The sequence below is a fragment of the Dermochelys coriacea genome, chromosome 8 (assembly GCF_009764565.3).
Source record: "Dermochelys coriacea isolate rDerCor1 chromosome 8, rDerCor1.pri.v4, whole genome shotgun sequence".
In the NCBI taxonomy this organism is placed as follows: domain Eukaryota; kingdom Metazoa; phylum Chordata; order Testudines; family Dermochelyidae; genus Dermochelys; species Dermochelys coriacea.
Genome location: NC_050075.1, coordinates 98,604,018 through 98,631,825, shown reverse-complemented (window position 1 = coordinate 98,631,825; position 27,808 = coordinate 98,604,018). Strand labels below are relative to the sequence as shown.

The 27,808-nt window shown below is 41.7% G+C and overlaps 1 protein-coding gene across 9 annotated transcripts in view; it reads left to right on the top strand.

The window, feature by feature from the left end:
- Positions 1 to 27,808, top strand: part of OSBPL9 (oxysterol binding protein like 9) — a 143,839-nt gene that overhangs the window by 5,640 nt on the left and 110,391 nt on the right. For 7 of the 9 annotated variants that reach the window (XM_038412735.2, XM_038412740.2, XM_043490936.1 and 4 more), the window contains exons 2-3: positions 8,542 to 8,592; positions 18,587 to 18,665. In XM_038412735.2, the coding sequence (XP_038268663.1) occupies positions 8,542 to 8,592; positions 18,587 to 18,665 (130 nt within the window). Of the gene's footprint in view, positions 1 to 8,541; positions 8,593 to 18,586; positions 18,826 to 27,808 lie in introns of those variants that run through there. The other 2 variants (XM_043490938.1, XM_043490939.1) reach the window with 2 other exon arrangements.

The window sequence follows — 27,808 nt, the reverse complement described above, 5'->3', positions numbered from 1 at the left end:
AGGCCCCCAAATATCTTTGCTTGTCCTTGTTGGTTGTCTTGTGTGTGGTATGTACTACCCTAAAGAACATTTCCTTTTTAAGATTTACAGATGTCTTTTCTGGTGTTTCCTTTAACAGTGATACATGATTTGTTTTTCCACTTTAAAATAATGGTATCTTTTGTAAATAATTTTTATTAAAGAAAAGGTGATGGAAATGTTTAGTGTCTCCTGACATCTAAATCTCTAGTAGTTCTCATATATATTAACTCTCTAATAGTTCCTGATCATTAGCAGAACATGATAAAATCCACTGTTCGTGCTCTTAGGCATTGTCCACACTAGGGAGAAAAATGTTTTCTTACCACACGTTAGTTAATGTGGCAACTAAAACGCAGTAGAAAGCTAGTGAAAGACAAACTGCCTTGTTTTCACTAGGATTCTACCTCTGTTTGTTACCAATTGTTAGCTAACATGGTAAGAAAACACTTTTTCTAGTGTGGCTGCACTCTTCATCTTCAACTTATCTAGATCAGGATTTCAAGATGTGGTATTGGCATGTTAGCTAACACGTTCTAAGCGGTCTATTATAGACTGTGTTGTCTAATGCATCTTTAAATCCTAAACTAGACACAGCCTTAAAGTTCAGTCACAAACATCATTCCATGTTTGTTCAGCCTTCTGTATTGATCTTTTCAGCTTATCTGTCATGTCATGTTTCTAAATTGATGTTTTTGACACTTTCCAAAAAGGTTACTTTAGATTTTGGACAGTTTTATAGAGTTTTCTTGCTGCAGGAAGAAAACATACCTTACAAATTTCAAGCAATATGTAAATCTGTTCTCGGGGTAATTATGCAACATGTTCAATTGTAAGTGAGTTTATCTGCAGAAGCATTCATTATGTTAAAAAACAAACCCTGAAAATACTAGTTTAGTTTTAAATCCCTAGTTTGGAATTTCTAAGTTAGTCGTTCTGGGCTCTGTAGCTGCCTCCTGGGAGGACTGTATCCGCCTAAATAGTGGGGCAATCCTTACTTCCTGGAAACAAATGTGGTTGGGTTGCATTTTCCTGTGTTTCCTGTGCACTTAAGTCAAATCTGCTTTTAGAGACAACGGAGTAATTCCATTCTCAGATAGTTTGTATGGATTTACACAGATGTAAATCAGTGAATAATTTGGTTCAAAATTACTGTTTAAAAATTAAGAATTCTGGATTTTTTTCAAATTAGACTATTCACTTCGAGTTGTTGCTAAAAACAAACAAACAAAACCAAACCCTAACTATTGCTGATCTTAGTTTTTGTAACTATTGTGCAAAACACAATATTGATAAAAATATGAACTTTGTGATAAATTCTCTTTCTGTGATATATATTTTAATGACTTAGAGGCCATATACTACATATTCTTAATTAGCTGCATACCTTTCCTTATGTGCAATTCAGGTGGATGAAACAATTAAACTAGCCGAAGTTGGTGGTCTGTATGTACTATATTTAAGTACTGTGTACTTTAGGGACCCCATATGCAGAATTCCAATGGGTGCTACTGGTGGCACACAGAAGTCACTCTCTGTTTTATTCCCAAATGGCTGAAATGTTTCTCTTCAGACTTCTACAAAAAAAGTTGTCTTTGGGCAAGGCTAAGATTGGAAAGCTTTTGTTCTAAAGATCGCTATTTGGAAAAGTCAGGAGTCTGAAAACCAGGACATAAAACATAATACAACTTTAGCTGTAGCAGTTGTTGCTTTAGCTATATTTGTTGCTTACACAAACAATTGAGTATTGGTGACGGCATAGACGAGCTTATTTGTCAATGACTTACAAGGGTAAGTCTTTGCTTTACAATCAACTCCAGTTCTTACCTGAGTTGTCACCCAGTCCTCCCAACCATCTGCACAGAAAACCCTTGGATCTGGGTTTGGAGGTGCCTTAAACCTGGGCTAGTTTACCAGCTTTTGGGAAGGTGGGAGAGGACAGATTTATTTATAACCTGGACTATGCTCTAACTTGGGCTGGAACCCACCCACTTTGTATGAGGGCACAGGCAAAAATCAGTGGAGTGCTGATATTCCCGTTCCACAATTCTCCCCAAAGGATGAACAAGTTCTTCCATAACTGATTGGAAAAGAATTCTAGAGAGTCTCAGCAGAAAGAACTGTGGGATATTTCCCCTTCCCCTCCAACACATACGCACACACACGGGCAAGTGCAGAGACAGTGGTGACATAGTAATGTGGGTATGGTTTTGTGGTGGGGATGCTCACCCCGGGCTGGGCTAAGCTGGGCTCTCTGCCAATCATACAGGTTAACTCTGCAGTGAAAACATACCCCAAGCAGTCAGTTGTTGTCTTTCTCCCCTTCCATATTCTCTCTCTCTCACTCCCACCTCCTTGCACATATCCAGTCTGGGTCTTCAAAACTGACAGAGCTCTGTGGACTAACTTAGAGGCTTGCCTACATACAGGTTTGCACTGAAATAACTGAACTTGTTTTAATTAACATTTTTTGTTTTATTGCAGATCTGCATGGATGTTCTTATTTTGGAAAAAGTGTCTCACTTCTATTTTGCTCAGTAGTGAAGTACTTGCTGTGTGTCCTAGTGTGGACACAGCTTATATTGGCAAAACTCACTGCGCTTTTGCCAGTATAGCTTATTGCAGCCCCACGAAACAAAATAATCTGTAACTGGCCAAAGTGCAGTTTTGCCCATGTACCTGAGTCTACACCAGGGGCTTTTGCTGGCACAGTTGAGAATTAAGGGATTGTACTTTCATATTCCTGACTGACATACCTGAGCTGGTAAAAGTTTGAAGTGTAGACCTGGCCTGGGGCATACTTAGCAGCTGAGTATTGTACAGAAGTCTAGCTTTCTAGACTGTATTTCAGCTTTCCCCAGTGAAATCAACAGTGACCCTATACATACAGGTTATTTCAATTTTGAAATGGATCAAAGCATAATTTTTGATCTTATAAAATTGCATCTTACTAAAAATGCCAGAAATTAGCCTGATTCTGTACTACGAGTTGCATTTTGTGCAGGTCAAAAGTAACTTAATGGAAGGCCAGCTTTACAGTATCTGTACACAGTTAGGATGTTTCTGGAAGATACTTGTGCACTCTCACTGCATAAAAAGTCTTACCTCACTGCTGGTTCTTATAAATTCTGATTGAGCTGCAGCTTAATTTATATTATACTTCCTTGTCACTACATCTGCCTCAAAATAACTACTTTCCCATGCTTGGGAAAAAATTAGTTTCCATGTAGTGAAAATATTATTTTGGCTGGCTATAAAATTTGCATTTTTCTCAGTGAAAGAACATTGCTGCAATATGTATAACATACAAAGAGCACCAAAAATTGACAAGGAACAAACAGGATTAACCAGCTCAGAAGTAACGTAACAACATCTGCAAAAATAGTGTGTTCCTAGAGAGAATTAAATAGCATTTTGAAGAAATCATTGTGGTATCTGGATTGTGGGTACATATTTCTGCTATGTTTCATGAGGAGGGGCTCCATTTCACTGACTGTGCAACTTAAAGGTGGCTTTCTTAATAGAAGAACATTTTGGCAAGGTGTGGTACTATCCAGATATCAACACTTCCTAATATGTTGTGAGGCATGAGGCCAGAGACCCAATGCTCTTTTTCTTAAACTGTACAAGGAATTTAAGTTTTCAGTTATAAATTATTTGAATCATTGCTCTTATAAAATCTTTGATTGGAGTAGGGAGGGAATTTAGTATGTCAAATGAATTGGTGGTTACTCTGAACAATTAAATTTTCAAGAGTGGGACTTTAATGAAAGAGAGTGAGATACATTTGATGGACTACTACTGGAAGGAGATACTATAGTGATGAATGTGGTATAACATACTGCATAGAACAGAATAGAAATTAATTGGTTAATACTAACTGTTGACTTGTTTTCACTAGAAATATTAATACAAATGTATCACTTAGAACATTAGAGCAGACAGTAAAGGGACATGACCAACTTGAAGTAATTTTATTTTTCATAACATAACTGTAATTGCTGTTTCTATGCCTGATCTTGAGTCTCCCTGCTGATTTTTGGGAAATGTGATTGTAAAACCATAAAACACTTGTTTTTCTACACAAACAAGAGAGTATTGAGGTCGTGACCCTGCAAAGTTGAAAGTTAACTACTTGTGTAAGTGTTAAGGACCTCTTCTGCAAATAGATGTGCTACTTTGGAGCTCTCTAATCAGAGTCCTGGTGAAGTGAGTGAAGCTCCTTATAGCAGGGGTCACCAGCCTGTAGATCGTGATAAACTGGTCAATCCTGGAGACTCTTCCAGTTGATCGCAATGTCCGGGGGTGTAGTGGGGCTGCTGCTAAGCCAGGCTCCCTGCGGGTCCGATGCTGCTCCTAGAAGCAGTCAGCATGGCCCTGTGGGGGAGAGGCAGGGGTCTCCGTGTGCTGCTCCTGCCTGCAAACACTGCCCCCGCAGCTCTCCTTGGCTGGGAACAGGGAACTGTGGCCAATGGGAGTTGCGGGGGCAGCGCCTGCAGAGAGGGGCAGCCACGTGTTCCCTCCTCCTCCCCCCAGGGGCCACAGGGGTGTGTTGGCCCCTTCCAGAAGCGGCAGAGAGCTGGGGCAGACAGGGAGCCTCCCTTAGCCCCACTACGCTGCTGCCCGAGGTAAGTGCTGCCTGGTAGGAGCCCACACCCCAACCCTGAGCCCCCTCCCAGAGCCAACATCCTTCTGCACTCCCAGCCCTGAGCCCCCTCCCAGAGCCTGCACCCTGAACCTTCTCCTGCACTGAGCCCCTTCCCAGAGCCAGCACTCCATACCCCCTTCTGGAGGCAGCATCACATCCCCCTTCCTGCACCCCAACACTCTGCCCCAACCTGGAGCCCCCTCCTGCACCCCAAGTCCCTCCCAGAGCTTGCACCCCTCACCCCCTCCTGCACCCCAACCCTCTGTCTCAGACTCGGGTGAGCTGTAGCTCACGAAAGCTTACGCTCAAATAAATTTATTAGTCTCTAAGGTGCCACTCCTTTTCTTTTTGCGAATACCGACTAACACGGCTGCAACTCTGAAACCTCCCACACTCTGAATCCCTTGGCCCCAGCCCGGTGAAAGTGAGTGAGGGTGAGTGACTGGGTGCAGGGAGGAAATGGAGTGAGTGGGGGGGGATTTTGGGGAAGGAGCAGGGTAGAACCTGGGTTGCACTTAAATTCAAAAAGCGATCTTGTGCATAAAAAGGTTGGAGATTACTGCCTTAGACAGAGGCACTTTTTTATTTTTTTTTTATTATTAGCTAGATATTATAATCCTATGATTGTACAAGTGGGCTTTTAGAAAGTTGACTGAACTCTTAAAACAACAAAGCTTTTGCTTAATGCTAAAATGCTTGTGTTAATGTCATTGGCGATGACTTCAGTATTCCATAATCTTCAAATAAGATAGTAATAAATGAAGTGACTGTTTCTAAACCTGCAAAGAACCTTGACTTCTATAGTCAAAAATGTGAATAGTTAATTGCTTGTAAGTGACTTGTAAATTTCATATTTTGAGCAAATGTTCAGTAAAGTATGGGGAAGTTGAATTTTACATTTATCCATTCAATGACATTCATTCAAAAAAATCAAAATGGTTCAAGTCTATAAATGGGCTACAGGTTTTCCAAATCATGGCCCTGATCCTGCAGACACTTACTGATGTATGTAACTTTACTCATGTGAGCAGAGTTATGTGCATATATAAATGTCTGCAGGGTTGGGGCCAATGTAACTGGATCCATCGATTCACAAGATTTATTTTACAACAGTGACTCATACAGTTACACTTTTTTTTTTCTCCCCCCAATGTGAGGTGATCTTAAGAAGTCCCTCTTATTTATGTCATTCCCCTACTAATCAAGGGACTTGGATTGCTAGTTATGGGCTGAATGGGATTTCTGCAACTGCTGCTGCTTGCATCCACCAGAGGGAGATGCAAGCTCCATAGAGCTTTCCCATCTCCTGGCCCAGAGTTTAGGATCCAAGCCCTTGGATTCCCTCAGGGCAACCTAGTCAGATCTCAGGCATTGTCTGTCTGTAATGCAGCATTGCTTGTGTTCTAACTTTCTGTGTCTGAGAGGGGAGTCCCTCTATGTACATTTTCAAATATAGGGGCTAACACAGTTTCTTTCAGCAGCTGATACTATCCCTTTGCTCTATTCCCCTATCTTGTGCCTTTTTTCTTTGCCCCAAAGTGGCAGTGCTTTCAAGGAAATCTGCACAGAAAATGTATATTTAATATACATTCTAGATTAAGCATTTGTCTTTCCATAATGAACGTTGCAAACAGTCTCTTTTAAATAAACAAACAAACAAACAAACCTATTTTTGCTCCCCAAACTTTGGCTTGGAAACCTAGTTTGGTTTGAAAATTGCTATATTTATTCTGATGGCAAAGGATGTTTCTCCTGTGTTTGAAGAAAAGTTGTTTGAGTACAGGTTATAAAACAAACTAAAAACTCATCCCCACGCACCCAAAACATTGACCTGACTTGAAATTTTGACTCTAGCACTTTTAACTATCCCTACATACTTTCTGTATAGTTAAATCTCTTTAAACTCATCCCTTGGTATTTAAAGATAGTAGGTTATAATTTATTAAAAAGAAAAGGAGTACGTGTGGCACCTTAGAGACTAACAAATTTATTAGAGCATAAGCTTTCGTGAGCTACAGCTCACTTCATCCGATGATGTGAGCTGTAGCTCACGAAAGCTTATGCTCTAATAAATTTGTTAGTCTCTAAGGTGCCACAAGTACTCCTTTTCTTTTTGCGAATACAGGCTAACACGGCTGCTACTCTGAAACCTGTCATTATAGTATATTAGTGATTCTTGTAGTGGATGGTTTGGCGCCCAGTTTTTCTCTCATTGATGCCAATAGAATTTCTTTGCTATTGACTTATTGACTAATGTATATGAGGAGGTTGCCCTATATTGCCTGGTTGCAGCTTAGACAGATAATAGGGCTATTTCAACAGCTGACAGCTATTGAACCTCTTATTCTGGCTCAAGTAATGCATGCCTGAATTCTTGACTGGAAAGAATTGGCTCTAAGGAGTATTAAATGAGATGGACTGCCTCTCTGTAGCTCAGGTTGCTATAACCAACCCTGTTATAGCTCCACCTTTCAAAAAGACTTCTTGCTTTCATAGTTCTAGGATTAATTCCTGTTGATGACTAGAATGTTCTTTGACAATTAAGTACTAAAAAAAAAGAAACCTTCTGGGCATTTTTTCAAGGGTCTATTGTTTCCTCGTGCTCCCTGATCTGTCCATATTACACCACAGAATTTGAAACACAGGTATATTTTTGTAAATGGCTTCCTGCGTGAGCCAGTTTGACATTGCCTCTATTTGAAAACTAGACACGAGTCTCTATCAATGAAATGTAGAATGGGGGGAGGGAGAGTATGGAGATAGATATGGTAGGAGAATATTTTCATTGTTTACCTCAAACCAGACCTCCGCTCCATGATCTGTTAATTATTCTTCCACCTGAATTCCCCATATAAATGCTCCTTGGTCTATGACAGGAGTGTACCGGTCCCTTTTCTAGATGGGGATACTAACGAATAAAGCTTCAAAAACTTGGCTGGGAGGTAGGGTAGCCTAGTAGGTAGACATGAAAGCAAGCCATGTGGGCTCTGGTCAGGAGCCTGACGCTCAGATTGCTATGACTCAGTTACTGACATTTGGAGCGAAGGTTGACTGTGCTGCATGTGTACCTTGGCTATCTAGGAGCTTATTTAGGGCTTCTCGACGTGGAAAATTTATACCACCATTAGCTAACGTGTGAATTAAAGAGCTATGGTTGGGCCAGTACATTTGCCTATGTGGACATTCTTATTCCGTGATAAGATGGCCCTTTTCCAGTTTTGCTTATGTCACTTCAGAAGCAGTTTAAGCTAAGTCAAAAGCCATTCTTGTTTCAGAAGAAGTGCCCACAGGGCGTTATGCTGGTATAACTATTGTGGTTTAACTATATTGCTGTAAGTTTCCTAGGTAGACAAGCCTTTATTTTTGTACAGTCCATCTAAAAGGTGGGACTTTTTATGATGATAGGTGGAAGGTCATTTGTGAGACTGTTGAGAGTGAAAGGACCATGTTATTGAGTCACTATTTTGCCTTTTTCCATATCCTCCTGCCCAGTTGGACTTGCGTCTGCTCCTCTCCACTTGGTTTAGTGGATGCGTATATGGACCCCTTAGTCTCTTTCTTCAAGAAGTTTTATATGTGGTTTGATGTGCGCTTTATTGACTCTCTGTTGTATGACACCTTTAGAAGAGCTACTGTCCTGTGCCATGACGTTACCTCCTACCATACTTAACACCAGAAAACAGACAGTTTTGTGTTATGGCTTCTTTCTTCCTGTGCTATATGGAGTACAACCTCTGTCATAGCGGTAGTTTTATTTCACCAGTCCATAAAACTTTACTCCAAAATGCTTTACTACTTTCCAGATTGTCTTGAATAATTTTTTATGTGAATTCTTAGTAAGTTTATTAATCCAATTAATCTGTTCTCTCTTTCAGTCAAAGGACAAAATGATGAGAGGATCACGAAGAGGGTGTGTTAGACTCAGAGTAAGTATTTTCTCTTATGTTTCTTAACACCTTACGATGTGGGAAATGTGGTTTTACTGGATAGGGCACTGGAATGGGGACCTGAGAGATGTAGGTTCAGTTCCTGACTCTGCCACAAGGCTGCTGGTTCACTGTGGGCAAGTCACTTGACCCCTCCCTGGCCTCAGTTTCCCTATATGTAAAACAGGCATAACAATATTGACTTCCTTCATCAGATGCTCTGAGATCTATGGGTAAAGAGCTGTATAAGAACTAGACAGTATTGTGATCCACTGATCCATGTACAATGAGAAAGTCACATGCTTTTGGTTTTTACTTTTTAGATAGTTTGAGAGAGTGAGCTTAGGCCCAAAATGCCTGCTGAACTCTCTCACTATTTACCTAAATGAATTTCTCTGTCATTCTGATCTGACATGATCTCTGTAATATTGCCACTTTCTGCCCTTTTTTATGACATTCACCAATACCTGCCTCTCGACAGTGCTGTTATATGTGGTATCACAGCATCAGACAGCTATTGACCTGAGGTGGTAAACAGAAAGCTGAGTAGAACAAAAGGAGTGGGGGGAAGGAAGAGCACAGCAGGCAAAACGCAAGAATTTTCAGCTGATGGGGAGCAGTGTGAATAGAGGAGATGGGGAGACCCAGTGAGTTGCATCAGAGAACCTGAATGTATCTCTGTTGAGGCATTTGTGCTTGAAGGACTCCCTGTGCTGTGAGGCCGCTGTGCTGAGGGGAGCCCTCGAGCATCTATAATTCTCTGCAGACAGTCAGCTCCTCCTCTCCACCTCCCACAAGTTCTCTCCCCAACCTTCACAGTCCCAACAAGCAAAACCACTTCCCTTACCTCTCCATTTGTACTCATCCCCATCCCTCCTGGTACACCTAGTGCAAATGCAGTCGTACCATGGGGAGCTGAGGGGAGTGAGCAGATGTATCAGGGAAGAGTGAACAGAGATGTGAAGGAACCTGTGAAGCTATGTGGAGAGCATGGGGCAAAGGGGGTTTCGTGCTGAGGGTCTGGAGTTGGAGAAGTGGAGGAAGGGGAGTGTACTCTGACACACTGTTCCATTGTGTTGGAGCAGAGCTCTGCTCCTTAATTCTGTTCCATTCCCTTTGTGTCTAAGTTTGCAGGTGGATTCCTGAGAGCCCACTAAGGGGATTTGGGGAGCCCTAGTATCCTGATGCTCATGAGGGAGGTCATTGGACTGAGAAAAACAACTTCAACTCCATATTTCCTTTTTTAGTGTTTTGAGTCCTTTTGGCTTTTTAATTCTAACAGTTTTAAAGGCAATATGCACTCGAACCACTCTCTGCAATGTCAACTTCATCTTGACAAATCTTTGTCTTGAAATGCTATCCTATGTGAGAAAGGACTTATTCTCTGAAAAGCCATTTATGGCCATCTTCTGTCTTTTCTCAGCCGTGGTGGGGGTGAGTTGTAAATTTATAAGGCTATGTCCATGCTTACGGCAGCATGTAGAGTAAGTACACTGCATGCACCTGTGAGCGGGGCAGAAAAGGGGGACTATGCTGGACCATCCTGCCTATGGTCAGTCTGTGGCATCAGCCCCACCTAATAGTTAAGGGGGTAGAGGAATCCAGCTCCTCCCACTCCTCTGAATTCTAACCCAGGGGCCCTCTGAAAGGAAGGCACCCACTATCTGCAGTCCAGCTAACACTCTCTCCTGTGCCTCTTCTTGCCACTCTGTACCACCTCAGGATGCATTTTGACTTGCGGTTGTTCTTTGTCATCCAGCCCACGAGCCTCAGCAGGCTAGGGAGTCTTGACTTTGTGCATCAGTTCCCTCCTGGGGATACCTGTCTGCAGTAGTCCCTCTTCAGCCATGAATACAGGCCTGTCTCTCTCTGCCCACCCACCTGTCTCTCTCTGCTGTGCTGAAGAGATTCCCTTTTAAACCTCTTCTCCAATTGGAGCATGCCCATCAGGCATTCTGGAGTTTGTTCCCTAGGCTATGGGCTATCTGGAAGGCATAAGGTTGTGAGGCCAAATATCACCTCATAATTTGTGGGTTTGGTGTCTTTCATGGTATTTATCCAGTGGAGGGGTGCATGATCAATTATCAGGAGGAAGAGATTTTCCTGTAGGTAATACCACAATGCTTCTGTGACCCACTTCACCGCCAAGGTCTCTTTTTCAGTGATTGAGTAGGCCCTCTTGTGGGAATAGTTTCTGGTCAATGTAGCATATTGGATTTTCTTCCACATTAAAGTCTTGGGATAGCGGTGACTATCGCCCCACATGTGAAATGCCTGTGTGGAGTACGAACAATCACGTGAAGTCCGGGAGGAAGAGGACCAGTTCACTGCTCAGGCAGTCTTTCAAGATCCTGAAGGCTTTGTTACAGACCAGGTGATCATCTTGGGGATAGAGTTCTTCACTTGAGTGAGTGAGGGGTGCAGATATTGTGATGAAACGGGGTATGAACTGCATATAGTAGCTAGCCAGACCGCAAAATCATCTAACTTTTATTTCCTTGTCAATGGCACAGGGCAATCAGTCAAGGCCTGGACCTTCCCAATTAAAGGCCTAAGGTTGCCCTTTCTAATTGTGTATTCCAGATACATCACCTCATGAAATCCCAACCAGCACTTGGCCGGATTTGTGGTGAGGCCAGCTTCTTTGAGGCTCCTAGGACCACCAATATATACTTGAGATGTTTCTTCCAATCACAACTCTATAGGTCTATATCGTCTATGTAGACTGCCTCATATTGGCTGTGTGGTTGCAGGGCTGTCTCTGTCAACTGTTAGAAGGTGGCTGCGGCCCTGTGAAGGCTGAAGGGCATAGTTTTGAAATAGTTCAGGCTGAAAGAGGTTGCAAAGGTTGTTTTCTATTGAGATGCCTTGGTCAGATCTAAGGTTGAGATGTACTTTGTGGCTCCCAATCAGTCACCAATATGAATATTGGTCAAATGTGGATATTGCATTCATCTTCCTAAAGTTGTTGCAAAACCAAGTTGTCCGATCTGCCTTGGGCAGCAGGACATTGAGTCCGCAGCATCTCTGGGATTCTTCTACCACCCCGAGGCCCAACATTACCTGCAGCTTCTAATGGATAGCTTCCTGCATCTTTCTGGACAGGGGATGATGATTCTCACAGACCTTGTGTCTGCGCTCTGTTGTGAGGTTGACAAAACAGATGGGTTCATCTTGGTTGTGACTAGAATGTGGAAGGTAAAGAGTGGACCATCTGTAACATATGAGTCCATTGGGGCAGCTGAAGCTCTTCCCCCCTCAAGGGAATTGTTTGGCCCTGGGATAACGGTGCATGGGGACTTAGCTCTGGATCAGGGGGTAATGGGTTTATGAATAAGCTTTTGTGGTCTTGTCAGGGCTTCAGAAGACTTGTATGATAAATCAGGGCCTCTTTGTTCTTCCCAGGTTGTCGGATCTCGTAATTGACTGCTGCTACCTGGTGTACTACCGCAAAGGGTCCTTGCCATTAACTTTGATTCCAAGCTAGGCAGCAACAGCAATACTCTGTCTCTGGGTTGGCATTTGTGTGTATGGATCCCCCTATTAGAGGCTTGTTCTTGACAATTTTGGGCCTATAAGGGGCAAAAGTCCCTGAGGTCTTCAGCTTCTCTCAGAGCTGGAGAATGTGCTTTATTAGTGCAGTGACTCTGGGAGGAGCAAGATGCCAGGTTTCCCAACTAGATGTAGAATCCCCTGAGGTTGTCTCCCATATAACAACTCGAAGGGTGAGAACCCCATAGACGCTTGTGAAACCTTGTGCACTGCAAATAGCAGGAGCAATAACAAGTGATCCCTGTGGTGAGGCTCATCAGCCACAAACTTTATCATCCCTTTCAGGGTCCTGTTGAAGTGTTAGATTAGTCCATCTTTTGGGGGTAGTAGACAGATGACCTAGAGATTTGATTTTTCAGTAGCTCACATATGTTTTTCATCTATTTGTGACATGAAACTCATCTTCTGGTCTGTTTCTGTGGGATCCCCACCCTCACAAAGACCATCATGAGTTCCATAGCTGTGGTCACCACATTGGTTGTGTGAAGCAGAATGGCCTCGGAGTACCACGTGCTATAATCCATGATCAACAATCCCTGAGGCACTAGGCAGGCCCCCGGTGGTGCTTTTCCCCCTGGAAGCACTGACGGTATGTCTCCGAGAAGAATGACTGCCTTGACCTTATGATAGTTTTAGGCATCCTGGTATCTAGTACCCTATAGGTTGCCTGGCTGGCCTTGTCAGATATGGAGTCAAGAGCATGGCCCGGTGGCCATGCTACCATGGTGGCCACAATGTTCAAATGTTAACAAGAAGGTTCCGGGTCATCCTCTGGGCCTTTCTTCATCAGCCTGGCCAGGATCCCTGGCATCAGGATCACCCTAGAGCAGTGCTACTCAAATTGGTGGTCCGCGGAGCAGTGCTGGTCCGCGAGCCATCGGCTGCCAGTCTGCGTGCACATTGGAAAAAAAAACTGCCGGCCCCCCACATCAGATAGCTTGAGAAGCACTGCCCTAGGGGACCCTGACCCTGGGTTAGCAGTGGCTTCTGAGGCTTGTTGTGCTGCCATCTGCTGGACCTGATGATGTTTCTGTTCTTGGTGCTGTGTGGTTAGCTTCCAGATGAATTGCTGCTGTTTCTGCATGGCCAGCCATTGCAGTACTTAATTCTGTTGCTGCAGCTGGATTGCCTGTTGTTGTTGGCTCTTCACCACCTACTTCAGCAGCTTCACCACATCCATGTCACCCCTCTTCCTTCCTCGCTTCTCAGTTGCCCTTCCTTATGTTCTTCAGCAGGACTGGGCCCTTATGTCCGCATTCTCCACCAGTTGTGAGCCAGGTGGGGGCCCACCCAGTGGTCAGAGTCTGTGGTGGCAGCCCTGCTCTGTATCTCAAGTCTGTGGTGGCAGCTGTGTCTACCTGTTAAAGGAGTAGGAGGAGCTGCCCGCGACCCCCGCCCCCCCACAGAGTTCTGATCGATGGGTTCTCTGGATCACTATAAGGAAGGTATTCCTATCGGCAGTTAGACTAATACTTTCCCCTTTGCCTCTTCCTACCACTCTGTGCATTGTGGCTTGTAGTTGTTCCTTGCAATCTGGACTATGGGTCTCAGCAGACTAGGGAGTCCTGGCTTCATGCAGCAGTTCCCTCCTGTTTGTTGTAGTCTTTCCACAGTAGTGAGTGCAGGCTTGCCTCTTTCCACCTGCTACCATGCTGTGCCGAACAGACTTTCTTTTAAACTCCTCCTCCAACTAAAGCATACTCAGCAGGCTTGCTGTGGTGGGGCTTCTTGGGCCCAGTTGTTCTTGCATCCCTGTCTCTCCAGTGTGGGGTTTATCCACCTCATCAGTCCCCCTACTGTGGGCATAACTAGCATGGTAGATGGTGAGGTACTGCTTAGGCGAGTAAAGATATGCCAGAACCTCAAGGTATATACCATACATGTTTGGCTGTGTTTAAGCAGCGTCTCAGATGTCTACACTGCTATTTTTAGCAATGTAGTGTCTCACTGTTTCCCCCCTGCCAGAGCCTTTCGCTGCCATCACTACACATTGCAGTGTGGACAGTCTGCTTTTCACTGTGGCATGTAGCTGCACATACCCTACATGGTGCTGCCATAAGCTCTCCATGCAGGGACCAGTCTCGGCAAAGCCCGCCCCCTTGTGGAACATGTGAAGTTCTCTTTCAGTGAAGGCGTGGCAGTTGATCGCAATCTGGTTAACTTTGTAGTATCAGCTACTATTAAAAAAGCATAATAAGAACATTAACTTAGCTTGATATTTCCTAGGTTACTCTTTGGAGCTTTTCTGAGTTGCCATGTTCATTGCCCTTTCATTTTTTTGAGTGTAGGTTTTTTAGGTCTCCTTTTCCCAGTCTTTCCCCATTCAGTGTCACTTAAACTGCTGTTATGGCATATGACAGTGGTTTATAAGGAAGTCTAGAGCAGGGGGAGTGTAAATCTGAATCTTTAACAAAGATGTCCTCTATTTAAATTATTCATTAATCATTGCAGTTAAGTAGGTGTAAACAAAAACAAACAAAAGGTGTTTTAAACAGTCTGTTCAGAAATCCTTTCCACTTACTGATCATTTTCACTCACTCGATTCTCATGGTGTCGTCACTTCACTAGTTTTCCAATTGTGAGTGTTTAAGGTCAGAAAATAACCGAATTTCTAATTTGATACTAATTTGATACACAAGGGGCATAATCTACCTATAAGGTCTGTAATATTTGACTACAACATAGCCTTGTTAATACTGCCTTGTGAGGGAGTTGGGCGCTGTTGAGACTGAAGTGTGAAGTTATTTGGCACTATTCTGACAACATTAAAGGAAAACAAAAGGGATCGTGCAGAAGTTATTAAAAGCACTGTGAAACCTACATTAAAATATTGCCAGCGGTTTTTCATACTTGCAGTTCTCCTCTTCTCCAATCCAGAACGAACTATGGAACCACTGCTGTGAAAGTTGTTCCTGTATCTTTCACAGTATAGGCTTGGAAATGTTCAGACAACCAAATGATCTGATTGGCAAAATCTATCTTTATAATCTCATTCAAATCCAGCCATAGACTAAACAACCCTCATGCTGGAACATTTATTTTCTAAACTGGTCTCCATCTTGGTGGTCCTCACAGAAATTTTTTTTCTAAGTGGGTTTTATGGGTTGCTGTACCCTGAAGGGCAGCTAATCATTAAGCGGAGCCCTTACCCATTTTCTTTCTGTTTTGGCTGTAGTAGGTTTCAATGGCCTGGGTTCCTAGCTACTAACTGGTGGCATCTCCACCTGTCTGTCTAAGGTAGTTAGGAACTCTGACTAACCTGATACTATGAATATATAATCTTCTGACACCTCTGTAATGGATGAACCCACAAACAAAGTACATATTATTTACAAGGGGAAATAAAGAGGCAGCATATAAAGGGAAATGGGCAACATTAGTAATACCATACAACCTGCAAGTAACCAAATGCATCCGATGAAGTGAGCTGTAGCTCACGAAAGCTTATGCTCTAATAAATCTGTTAGTCTCTAAGGTACTACTATCCCCAGGGTGATTTCTCAGGATTCGTAAGTCCAGTTTATTCCACACTTGGGGGCTCCATAACGTAGAGGAACCCATGTATCTTGATGAGTCGTTGCAGGCTTGAAGGCACTTTAGTGCAGTGAGGTGAAGAGGGCACTGATTTGCCCAGACTGCCAACTGCTCTGTAGCAGTAATAGGCATTTCTCAAAGTAGAAAAAATCCCCATGACGTAGGGGCCCTCCCTCAGTGTTTCTAAGTCCAGTTTCTCTCTCCCAGAGTAGTTTGGCAAACCCCTTTAAGAGTAAAATAGGCAACGCCTCAGTGAGGGCTGTCGTCCTCTCGTCCCCTGTCCTTTTGGCTTAATCAGTTTTCTGTCCCTCAGGGTTCACCCAGTCACAGGACTCAACGCCGCCATCCCATCATTGTCAAAGTGGACACATTACAGTCTTCTTCATCTCTCTTCTATGCAGCAATAAGCTTGATTGCCTTTTTCATCAGACCCATTAGCCCAGGTTACATTTTGATATTAACAGAACATCCACTTGGTTTACTCGAGGTAGGAGGAGTCATTTAAAAAACATCTTTGTTACCTATATTTTTATCTAAAACCAAAACTGATTTTGCATAGCCCAGTGGTTCAGAAATTCGTGTGGGGAACAGTGCTCCTCATGTAATAGCTGTACTCTACTTGAGACTAGTGAACTTTTATTATATGAACACTTCTCACTTTTTGGGTTGTGGCCCCTAGGATGGCATCAGCACTATGAAAACTAAACTGTCAAATTCTAATCAGTTTCTGTCCTGCTATTATGTTGGTTTGAGAGTCATAATGTTAGTTTTATTTAAACACTGGTTTTAGGTACCGTCTCTCTAATTTTAATGATCCCTTGAATTTGTAAACTGAATTGGAATCTAAAACTGTCTCCTTGATGCTAATGCTTTTCACAAAATGATCACTCCACATCTGTCCTTTTCCTCAGAGGAACCCATTCATAACACCTTCAAAAGATGAGCCAGTGAGCTTAAATTCATAATTTTGCTAGACATTAAAAAACATAGTATTAATAAAGACACTGGAGTTATGGCTTATTACAGCAATCTGCAACCCAGTAACCTCCCCTTTTTTGCAAGGTAACAGACCGCTTCTCTTTGAATGGTCCCTTACAGTATGTGTTAACTACTTTTGCTAAACAATCTGTTCCACTTTGCATTTAGCTGTGATGCTCTGAGGGCTTGTCTACACTTGAAATGTTACAGCTGCATTGCTGTGGTTGCGCCGCTAAAGTGCTTCAGCATAGACATTACCTACGCTGATGCATTGGCGTAGGTAATTCATCTCCCTGGAAGATGGTAACTAGGTCAGTGGAAGAATTCTTCCATCAACCTAGTACTGTCTACGCTGGAGACTGGCTACATTGCTCAAGATGTGTGGATTTTTTCATATCCCTGAAGGATAGGCTGACCCAGATATAACTTTTTAGTGTGGCCCAGGCACTTTTCCAGATTTGAGGAAGAGTTCTGTTTAGCTCAAAAGCTTGTCTTTTTTCACCAACAGAAGTTGGTCAAATAAAAGAGATTATCTCACCCACCTGGTCTCTCCCTAATATCCTAGGACCAACATGTCTTCAACACTGCAAACTTCAAAGTGGAAACTCAGTTTGCTGAGCTGTTGGGCAAGAGTGAACACGTTTTATGTGAATGATGTAGTGTGAGATTAATTTGCTGCAAACATGTAGGTAACGTGATCTCTGCACACTGAGGTTTGCTGAATGCTCCAGTGAATCCAGGTTTCACTGGCTTAAGTAATTTAAAACAAATAGCTGGCTTCTTCAGTCTTTCAGGCAAAGGTAGCGTTGGGGTAATTCTGTCCTTGAGGTGACAGTATTTGGGCTGTACATCGAAGAAGCTTGTAAGAGCATCTGTCTGCTTTTTCAGAATATTTTATACACAGCTATTTCTATCAATATTGTGTGTTGGGAAAAAGAAGAGATCTCATCATACAAAATAACATTTTGTATTATCAGGTTTCATATAAACTGTACTTCTGTTTTAGTGTTAAAATCAGATCTAATGAGTAATAGAGAAATTAAGTATAGATAGGGCAGAAAAGATGTCTTCGGTTGCTACTTAAAATGAGAGAGACTGTGTGAGGCAGAAACCTAGATAGTTTCAGACTTACGTGCTGCACAGGAGAAGGCTCTTGCATGGGGTGCAATTGTAAGGAAAGGGCAGAGAGGAAGGTTATTGCTAGATGACTTGAGGAAGGAGAATAGAGATTGGAGTAAATCCAGGGATGAATTAAAAGCCTTTTGAACTGGATGCTGAATGTACTGGAATGATCCTTATTGTCATCCTCTGTCAGGCATATATAATTGTTTTTCTGTAAACAAATGTGGAAATGAACACTTGAGTATATATACATTTAAAATATCTGTCTATTGCTTCTAGTAACTCAGCACTTGAGAAAACGAAGGCAAAAGTTAACCACCAGTAGTACATACTGACTGACTATTAATCTTGTTTAGAGACTGAATAAGATCTCCTGAGAGAGATTTCATTTGATTTATGTATTGAAAACTATTATTGTTTCATACATGATGGTGTTAACAATATTCACTATTTTTCTTGGTGTGCAATACAAAATAGAGTACTATTTGCTTCATAATGGTTCTGTGGTAAATGCTAAGTCTATCTCAAAAACAAAATATGTATACACTTATTTAGAAAATTCTGAAGCCTTTGTAGCAATAGCCATTGGTTTTTCTCTACAACCAAGGTGCAGTCTTTTCACCAAGTATCTGGTTTAATTCTTATACTTAAATACAGACAGTAAATCTTCCTTTTCCCCCCTCCTCTTTGCAGTATCCTAGTTGCTTCCAATTTTGTCAATGTTTTTTATATTCTGGTAGTGTAGTGATAGTGTGTGCTGCTGATGTCACTGCTTGCCTTATCAGGATTTTTGCTCTTTGTTTCACAGGGAGCTGTGATTGGTATAGATGATGAGGACGACAGCACCTTCACAATAACTGTTGATCAGAAAACCTTCCATTTCCAGGGTGAGCTGAAAGATGAGGTTCTTTCTTCTTGCAATAGATCTGACTGCGGCTGTCTATCTTCCTGTTTTGGTGTTTGTTTGATGGATGATCTTAAATGTTTGGCTACTGAACTGCATGAATGAGCACCCTGGGAACATTCTGGATCCAGAGGTGCTGCAAGGTTAGGCAGGGATTTATATCTGCATTAGATACATATGTGCTAGAAAAGACTGATTCTTTGGCAGGATTTGGGGATTAAAAATTTAAAGGCTAAATCAGTCATAATGGGTTTCTGCTGATGGGTAGTGTTGGCAAAACATTGTCAGTCTTCATTGTCAGGATATATGATTAAGCCTTTCCGCATGAAGAGTCACAAGACCTGTGTGAAGATTGCAATTTGTATTCATTTGGATTTGAAACTCGGTTTTGAGGAGACTAGAGGCAACGTTTGGCTTAAAGATGGATCTTTGCTTCAAGAGCTGCAAGTTTGCATTCATTTCATCTGCATTTCTGTGTGTTGTCTGCCAATCACCATTTCTCTGCTCTTATCCTTTTAATCATATTTACTAACTCCAATGCCATCTGCCACTGCTATGTTTCGTCATTGCATGCTATGGTTCACCAGTAGAAAGGGTAAGGTACTGTATAATCGTTCTCATTATGGTTGCTACAGAACCCTTAAATATCTTTAATCACAGCATTGGTGAATGTTGTCATGGCATTTGGTTCTAAAGTACCTCTTTTCTCCTGTTGTACGGTTAAAATCGTGTAGTTCTCTCTTGGGTTAAAACCTTCAATTAACATCTATTTGTCCTTCTCCCAGTACTCCCCCACCTTCGCTCCTTCTCTGAAATGAAGAAGGGAAGGATTTTATTTATAACTGTCTTATGGAGTTGGAAAGTTTTAAGTAAATCTTTCAGGGCTGTGTATGTGACAGTCAGCATTTACATTTGTATAAAATTGGAATAGATCTATAACCTTCATTGTGCTATATAGATTTGCAAATTAATATTTCAAAATCAGCATGCATTTTGAATTGTTAAGGTGAAATACGGGCAGTATTTGAGAATGTATTTCTATAATATCTAATGATAAACATTAGTCATGCACCATGTTTTTCATTGGCATATGTATTTCCTATGCTACAGTACCTCCTAAATGATATGGCTGTACTCTAGCTTCACTGCATTAAGCTTTATAAAGCTCTGCTGACAGCCACACTTAACTCCTCTGTTCTCAAGGATAGCTGTTAAAACACAAAGGTAAGCTAATTTCTAATGTAGACAACTGAATACAAAACACTGGTCTTCAATCCTACAGAGCTAAATATTTCTGTATGAGAGTTTGATGCAGGTAAAGGGTGAAACCTGGCATTCTCTTGTTTTCAGTTCCTAAGGAAATACCTCTTGTGCAGTTTCCTCTTGCTTTAGTTCCTCATCAGCTGTATTGTTTCCCCATGGAAAGGAACCGAAACCTCTCGAGAAGATAGTCATTTAATACAAATATTAGTCTTGCTTATAATAAACTATATTTGGTGGGATACTTAAACAATTCCTCCATAAGTACTAATTCTCTCATTTCATATTCAGGTAGATATATATCCATGCTTTAGAACTTTAAGATGTTAAATATGTGTACATTTTAAACTGTTATCTTGCTTGTTTGTTTTCTAATTTAGGATCTATGTCCAATACAGCAACTTCTCTATTAGAACCACTTTCTAAAAGTGCTTACATTAATTCGCTGAAGTCTGTAACTTGGCCTATAGCCAGAAAATTGTGCTAATGTTAGGAAAAAATATCAATGTACACTGCTGACTCTGCATTTTAAATTTACAGTAAAAATTGAAATGCTATGAGGTTACAATGTAAAACAAATTTAGACTTGTGGAAGTTTTTCTTTTTTAAAAACTATATATTTTTAAAGGTTTTACATATCCTATATAACATAAATTGTATAATGTGTGCAAATATTGTATGTGTGTGTGTTTTATATATAACATAAAATGCCTGGAATATTATGGCATGAAGGTTTTATTGGGAATGAATTTGAGATGATTGCATCACTCCTGAGTGGTGAAGTCATGACTGAATTATGCAGATTTTTCTAAATGAGTTCTAATAAAACCTTTAATACAGTCAGATTTTATTATATATGTATATGTAATACATGAACGCATTGCTTAGCAAGAATTTATTCTGTAAGATGCACACTATCGGTATTTGTAGTGACCTTTTAAATAAAAACCCCACGTGCTACAGAAGAGCTACTCTAGGAATGTCTTGTATTTTCTGTATATATAAAAAAAAAAAAAAAAAGAGGGGAGATCTTTTTCTTCCACCTATAAAGACAATACAGTTATGTGCCCAAATTAGCTGGAGTTGAATTGAGAAGGGAAAGAGGAAGAGAAAGTAGTAAATATAAAATATATATAAAAAGTCTAAAATATTTTCTAAACCTAAAAGTTTCATGATTTTAAAATCCAGTAATTTGGGGTCCTATTGGGAATCTCCCATTTTCGATGGGACAGGTTCTCTCTCCCCCCCGCCCCCCACCTTTTGGCCCTGAATTAAAAGCACCCTCAGTGTAAAGGTTGGTTAGGTGTAGAAATACCAATAGTGGCCCAGGGCTGATCTTTCCCATCCTGTGCTTTAGGTGCAGTTTTTTTATGTATTACATGGAATTCCACATTTGGGGGAAGGAAGATGAAACTCTTTTTGGTTTTCTGCCTGGACAGGCTGACTTTTAGTTTGTAATATGGTATTCGTTTCAAGCTCTACCTGTGTCTTGGAAAGTTAAAATATCTAGAGAGGTAGGTGAAAGGGTAGAAGGCAGGTGAGACAATCAAAGATGCATGATAAATTGCAGAGCCCTTTGATCAATTTGTCATGTGGATGTTGCCTTGCTGCGTTACATGTGTGTACATATGTTTTGAGTGTGTTGGACCAAATTTTCAAAAGTGCTATAAGCATCCAGCAACTCCCATTGAAACCAAAGGGAGGTGTGAAAACATTTTTGAATCCTGGCAGTGGTTAGCTGTGCACTGGCTCCTGCTAAGACTCCCGACCTGGCTTCTTCTGACCGCCATAGATCTTTTCCACAGCACTCCTTAGTGACTATCTGAGTGCTGGAAACTGGTCAGTTACTTAAATCATAAAGCACTCTAGGATTAGCCAGTTTCGGGTCTGGTTCTGGAGCACACAAAAAGCAAGTGACTGCTTTGTGTCTGATGGAAAGGGTACTTGAAAGCTTTGTAAATCATGCTCCGTCAATATTTTCCTCTTCAGCACTGGGACTAGAGGGAGGAACAATAAATTCTGTGATGACCCTATCCCAACCTTCAACAGCAGGGCCATACTGAAAGTCATCCTAGTGTCTTTGTTCTTTCCAACAGCTCAGGGCTCCACACATCATAGCTTTAACATAGGGGCATTCTGTAAATCACATAGCCCCAAGTATAAATCTAGCCATTCTCAGAACAAATTTGTTGGGTTTTGCCCAATAGATCACTATGCAACTTATCCAATATAAGAATTGTTGCTTACTGTAACTTGCCTGACCTCAGTAATTTATACCATGTGATACAAGGTCAGATAACTTACTACCTGGATTGGTGTCCCCAGTGAACTGATTTAAATATAAAACCTTCAGCCAGTCAAAAACAACTAATCATTCAATTACAGAACAGTGATGCAAAACTTTATCTGTCTTCTGATTGGGTTAAGCTTGGAGCATCCATGTTCTTTAATGGAAGGGAAATACAGGCTTTCAAAAATCGTTCAATAAGCAACTGTCATGATTGCATCAACATCAGTCAGGCCAAAGAGCAGTAAGTAATGTTTTTTGATCACTCGATTATAAAAGAAGCAAGTCAGTGGAATAAATGTTTGCCACGGGATAAATTTATTTTCAGTTAGATTTGACTTTGTCAAGGCACTTACTTAACAGTAGATTTTCACTTTCCTACTTGAGAATTCTGCTCCTTTTTTCTTTTTCTTAGTAAGTGTTGTTGCACATTCCATCTATTTACTTTGGGGTGGGAAACTAGATGGGAAAAGACTTATCCCTTCTCTGCTTGAATGAGGCATCATTTAGCCCTACAGTTTTACCTGTTCTAGGGCCTTAACCAGAGCCCACTGAAGTAAAGAGGAAGACTCCCGTTTACTTCCATGAGCTTTGGATCAGGCCCAGGTTTGTTCAGGATATCTGTGAAAATCGACTTAACTACCGCCTCTTGTGGAAGTGGCTTATCCACACTGATGAGGACCCTTCTTGTCAGCATAGGTAGTATCTACACTGAAGCGCTAGAGTGGTGCAGCTGCGGCAGTGCAGCTTTGTCGCGGTAGCAACGGTTCAAGGGTAGACAAGTCCTAAGTGTTCAGACCCTTGAAATACTTGCAGAGTGTTTTTCCTCTGCCCACCACACATTTAGCTCATCACTTAACCAAGCTATACATACTTAGTTTTTTTTTTTCTTTTGGAAAGTCAGTCCTTCATCCCCTTCCATCACTTTGTTCTGTTTAATGCCCTGGAGATTGTTTAGTGTTTTGGAAACAAATCTAATGAATAGAACACAGTGTTCCAGGTGCAGTCTTGCCTTCTTGATATGTGACTTGATGTCTGTTGCAACTTGCAATCGCGTTGTGGGTGGTGGTGGGGATTGAGGGTTTTTTTGGTGGGTTTATGTAAAAAAAAAGATGAATTGTGGATTTTTTTTTAACTTTGAAAAGATACCATCGACTTGACGCACTCTCACTTCCCTCTGAAAATGTATTGTTTGAAAGTGGGGCATCGTCGTTTTCATAGCAGGTATTTGCCAACCATGCTTCACTGCTGCTGTGTAAATAAAGGGCTGAGAGATCAGAGATGGTCCTGTATATTGATCTGAGCTGGACGTGAGGTAGCTCTTGCTCTCTGGCAGCTAGCTTAACCTCTTCTTCTCCCACCCCTCCCTCAACAAAGTATCACAATGTTGCCATGAGAAGGAAGCATAAATGCACCTGTGCACAACTTCTACTTCTGTAGGTTCACTGTGAGATGGGAAAGCAGAATACTGCCTCCCCGCCCCTCAATTCCTTTCCTGGCTGCCTGCAATCACAGTTTGGAAGGTAAAGGGAGTGGATAGCCAGGCACAGAGTCCTAGTGCATAGGGGAAGAGTACTTCTTTAGTATGGGGTGAGGCTATGGGTCCTAATAAATATTTGTGCTGCTGGGGACTTACAGTCTCAGTTCATGGGAAGAGCAGGAAACACCAGCAATTGGTGGATGGGGCACATAAAGCCAATGTTAATGTGGCGGCCTGAAGCCCCAGCAAGTAAGGGCAGGGTGAAAGGGTGGGCTCAGAGCCCTGGAGGGTTGAGTGCCTGAGAGCTTCTGAAAGTGGGAGGAGAGGCCAGTCCTTGCAAATGGAGGGAAGGGGTCCTGGAAGGACCAGCAAGAAGCTTGGGTAGTAGAAGAGGCAACGCCAGCAGCCTGGTTCAGGAGAGATGGTCAGCATCTCTTTGGGGGGGAGGGATAGTTCAGGGGTTTGAGCATTGTCCTGCTAAACCCAGGGTTGTGAGCTCAATCCTTGAGGGGGCCATTTAGAGATCTGGGGCAAAAATTGGGGATTGGTCCTGCTTTGAGCAGGGGATTGGACTAGATGACCTCCTGAGGTCCCATCCAACCCTGATATTCTATGAAGTCCAGCAAACCAAGAGGGGGTCGAGAGGAGATTCTCTGGCCCAAGCACATTCTATCCTGGGGGAGGGAGCTGTACATTCTCACCTGCCTCTCTTGCACTTCCATGACTCGGCTTCTGACCCAGCTTCTGCCATCTTCTCTAGACTCTCATGCAGGGCTCTTCCTTTGGGGCTTCCTTAGTTGATTATAGCAGTAGAGGTGACATATTAAGGATAAGGGCCCAGAGGGCAAAATAACGCACAAAATAGCTGTAGCTGGAAGATTCATAGATTTAAAAGGTCAGAAAGGACCATCTAGTCTGACTTCCTGTGGAACACAGACCATATACTTTCCCCAAAATAATTCTTAACTATGTCTTTTTACTAAAACATTCAGTCTTGATTTAAATATTGCCAGTGATGGAGAATCCATCATGATCCTATGGCAAATTGTTCTAATGGTTAATTACCCTCACTATTAAAAGTTACCAGAGTAGAGACCTTATTTTTTTAGCATTTATACCTTATACGTAGCGACTTTTACTGTTGCTGCTCAATTCTATGACTCACACCCTGCTGGTGTCCTGCTAGAGACTCTTACCAGCAGGAGCAGAGCTGAAATGGCAGCAATGACAGGCACGTGTGCGCACAGAGAAGGGGAGGAGGAATGGGCCTGAGCATAGTTAATGTTGTTCGGGAGTCTTCTGGCCAGCTTTTGTTAATGTGAAGTGGCACTTGCACATTTGCCCCCTTCATGCTAGGTGAAATGTGGTTCATAAATAAGGCTGCAGGCAGTGAGCAGGCTTCCTCTTCAGCTCCTCTTCTTAGTTCTAGAGGCTACTCCCAGAGCATCTGAGCAGGCAGCCAATACTGTACGCTCATTTTCCTCCCTTCTCACTGCTCCCTTTTCTGTCCAGTGCATCTCGGTGCAAAGTGGAAAAGTCTATACTTATACCCACACAATGAACAGACCTCATTGGAGCTGCTCTGGACTCCAGCACCAGAGCATACTTGCCCATGGATAGGTTCGCCACAATGTTCAGCTTCATCTCTACAAAAGAGCAAAAGCCACAAACCACAGAAAGGCTCGTCTTCAACCGCTAGGCTATATGGTAGCCTACACATTTGTTACACCCTTAGCAAGACTCTGCTCTCAGTATCTTCAAGCCTGGCTGAGGACAATCTACATCCTCAATAATCAGTCAGTCCAAATGGATGTCTGTACTTCAGAGGGTCCTCCACGCTTTCAATTGGTGAAATGCTCCCCAAGAGGTCTGTGTGGGAGTGCCATTCTTGCAACCTTCCCTCGCAAAGACCATCACCACGGATGCATCCCTACTAAGCTAGGGCACATGCATTCAGGACTTCATAGCTCGGGGTAAATGGTCGCTGCAGGAGGTGACCCTCTACATCAATGTATTAGAGCTTAGGGTGACTTGTTATGCTTGCCATCACTTCCTACCCCACCATGTCAGGGGCCACTCGGTCAGAATAATGGTAGGCAACAGAGCAGTAATGTATTATATTATATCTGCAAGGCCACCACCTGGTCTCCAGTGCACACCTTTTCCCAATGCTGTGCTCTCATGCCTGTTTCCAGAATCGAGACAGCTTTGAGTGAATTTTTATAGTGCATACTGAATCTGCTGCCTCCATACTCTCCTCTGTATTGCTCTGGAATCTCCTGAAGTGGAGCACCCACAGGGATAATAACTCAAAGGAGAGGTTTTTTACCTTGTACAGTGACTGGAATTGTTCAAGATGTTTTGTCTCTATGGATACTCCACTATCTATCCTCCTTCCCCTCTGCCTCAGAGTCTTTGTCTGGATTTCATGGTTAAGAAGGAAATGGAGCATCATTGGGTCCACCCTCCCCTAAATACGCTCACATCAGAGCACAAGAATGTGTAGGGTGTGGACCTGTGGACATAGCTGATGGAAAATCTGATCCAGAGTGCACTGGTGCATGCACATCTTGAAATGGAGCACCCATATTGACAAATATCTCAAATTCCAGTTACTGTACCAAGTAAACAACCTCTTTTTCTGTGAATTCAGTCTAGAAATTCAACCAAGATGTTCACAAGGCTTATCTTGATGTCAGAGACCTCTATCTATTTGAAGAAAAGGAGTACTTGTGGCACCTTAAAGACTATTTGAAGCTTTCGCCTACATATTTTGACTGTTTCTCTGCTGTGGTTTTTAATTGTAAAGGTCTGTAATGTAGACAGGGTTGTATAAGGTTATACTAATTACACTATAATACTGGTTGAGAAGGTTTTTCTGAATGAAAAGCTTTTTTTACAGGCTTCTACAACTTTTAAATACTTTTTTTGGATGAACTTCTAACAGTGGCAGAATATTTTGGTAAAATTCTGTCTCTATGGCTATATCAGAGAAGAGTGCATATGGTGCAGTTTGCATTACTTAACCCTAAATATTGTTGATGTCCTCCTAACTCCCTTCTTTTTCACTTTGAGCAGCTTTTATTAAAAACTTCAGGATTGAATGGGCTTGGTGCAACCTATTGGTTTTGGGATACTAGAAAATTCATTTAAAGTTACCTGTGAAAATAGCATACTGTGGAATGCTAGCTTTTTATTCTGATTGAATTGCATGTTGTATATATGTACTACCTGAACATAGATTAAAGGGAAGTACAAGCTCATTTCCACAGATGGGGAGAGATATTTGCTAGATATTCACATTAGTAAAAAAATCTGTCTTGATAGTCACCAATGGATTAAAATAAACTATGCATTGTTACATATTCTAAATGTCCCTTCCAGATACTTGTGAAGAATTTTCCATTCTGAACCCATGTTTCCAAAGGAAAACATTTTGGTACTTGCTTTAAATACACTCCAACGGGAAGTGGATCTTAGTGTTTATCAGTGATTTGGAAGAATTCTTGCTGGTTAAGTTCTCAGATGAGACACAAATTGGAGTGGAAAGGAATAAGAACCAGTCAGTTCAACAGAGGAATTTGACTAGAGGATATTTTAAAATCTTCAGATTGTCCTCTGGAGTTTAGAAATTGTGAAAGCATAAAGACTTAAGCACATAATCCATTTTTTTGCAGTTTAACTTGTATGCAGCTGAAATTGTTAAAAATAAAAACTATTATTGTAGATAACATCTACAACATAGTATTATTGCTCCCATTGTTAGCAAAAGTTAACAGGGATTTTTGAAGCAGTTCAAATGATTCTAACTAATTTTTGATCAATAATAAATTAAATAAGTGCTGAATTTTCAAATAGGATTATTCATCCTGAATATTTTCAGTTATGAAGTGCATCCATTTGAGTTGCATATGAGCAAAAAAACAACAACAAACATCTTGACACTTAATTAAGAAGTGTTTCATTTGCCTTCTCCTCTTTTGTGTAAGTAAGTGTCTGAACAAACTAGCCAAATTTTCATGGAGGAGAAAACTGCTATTTTAAAAAAATCAGAAAGCAGAGCTCTGAATAACTACAAACTGTTACAATAGAACTTAAA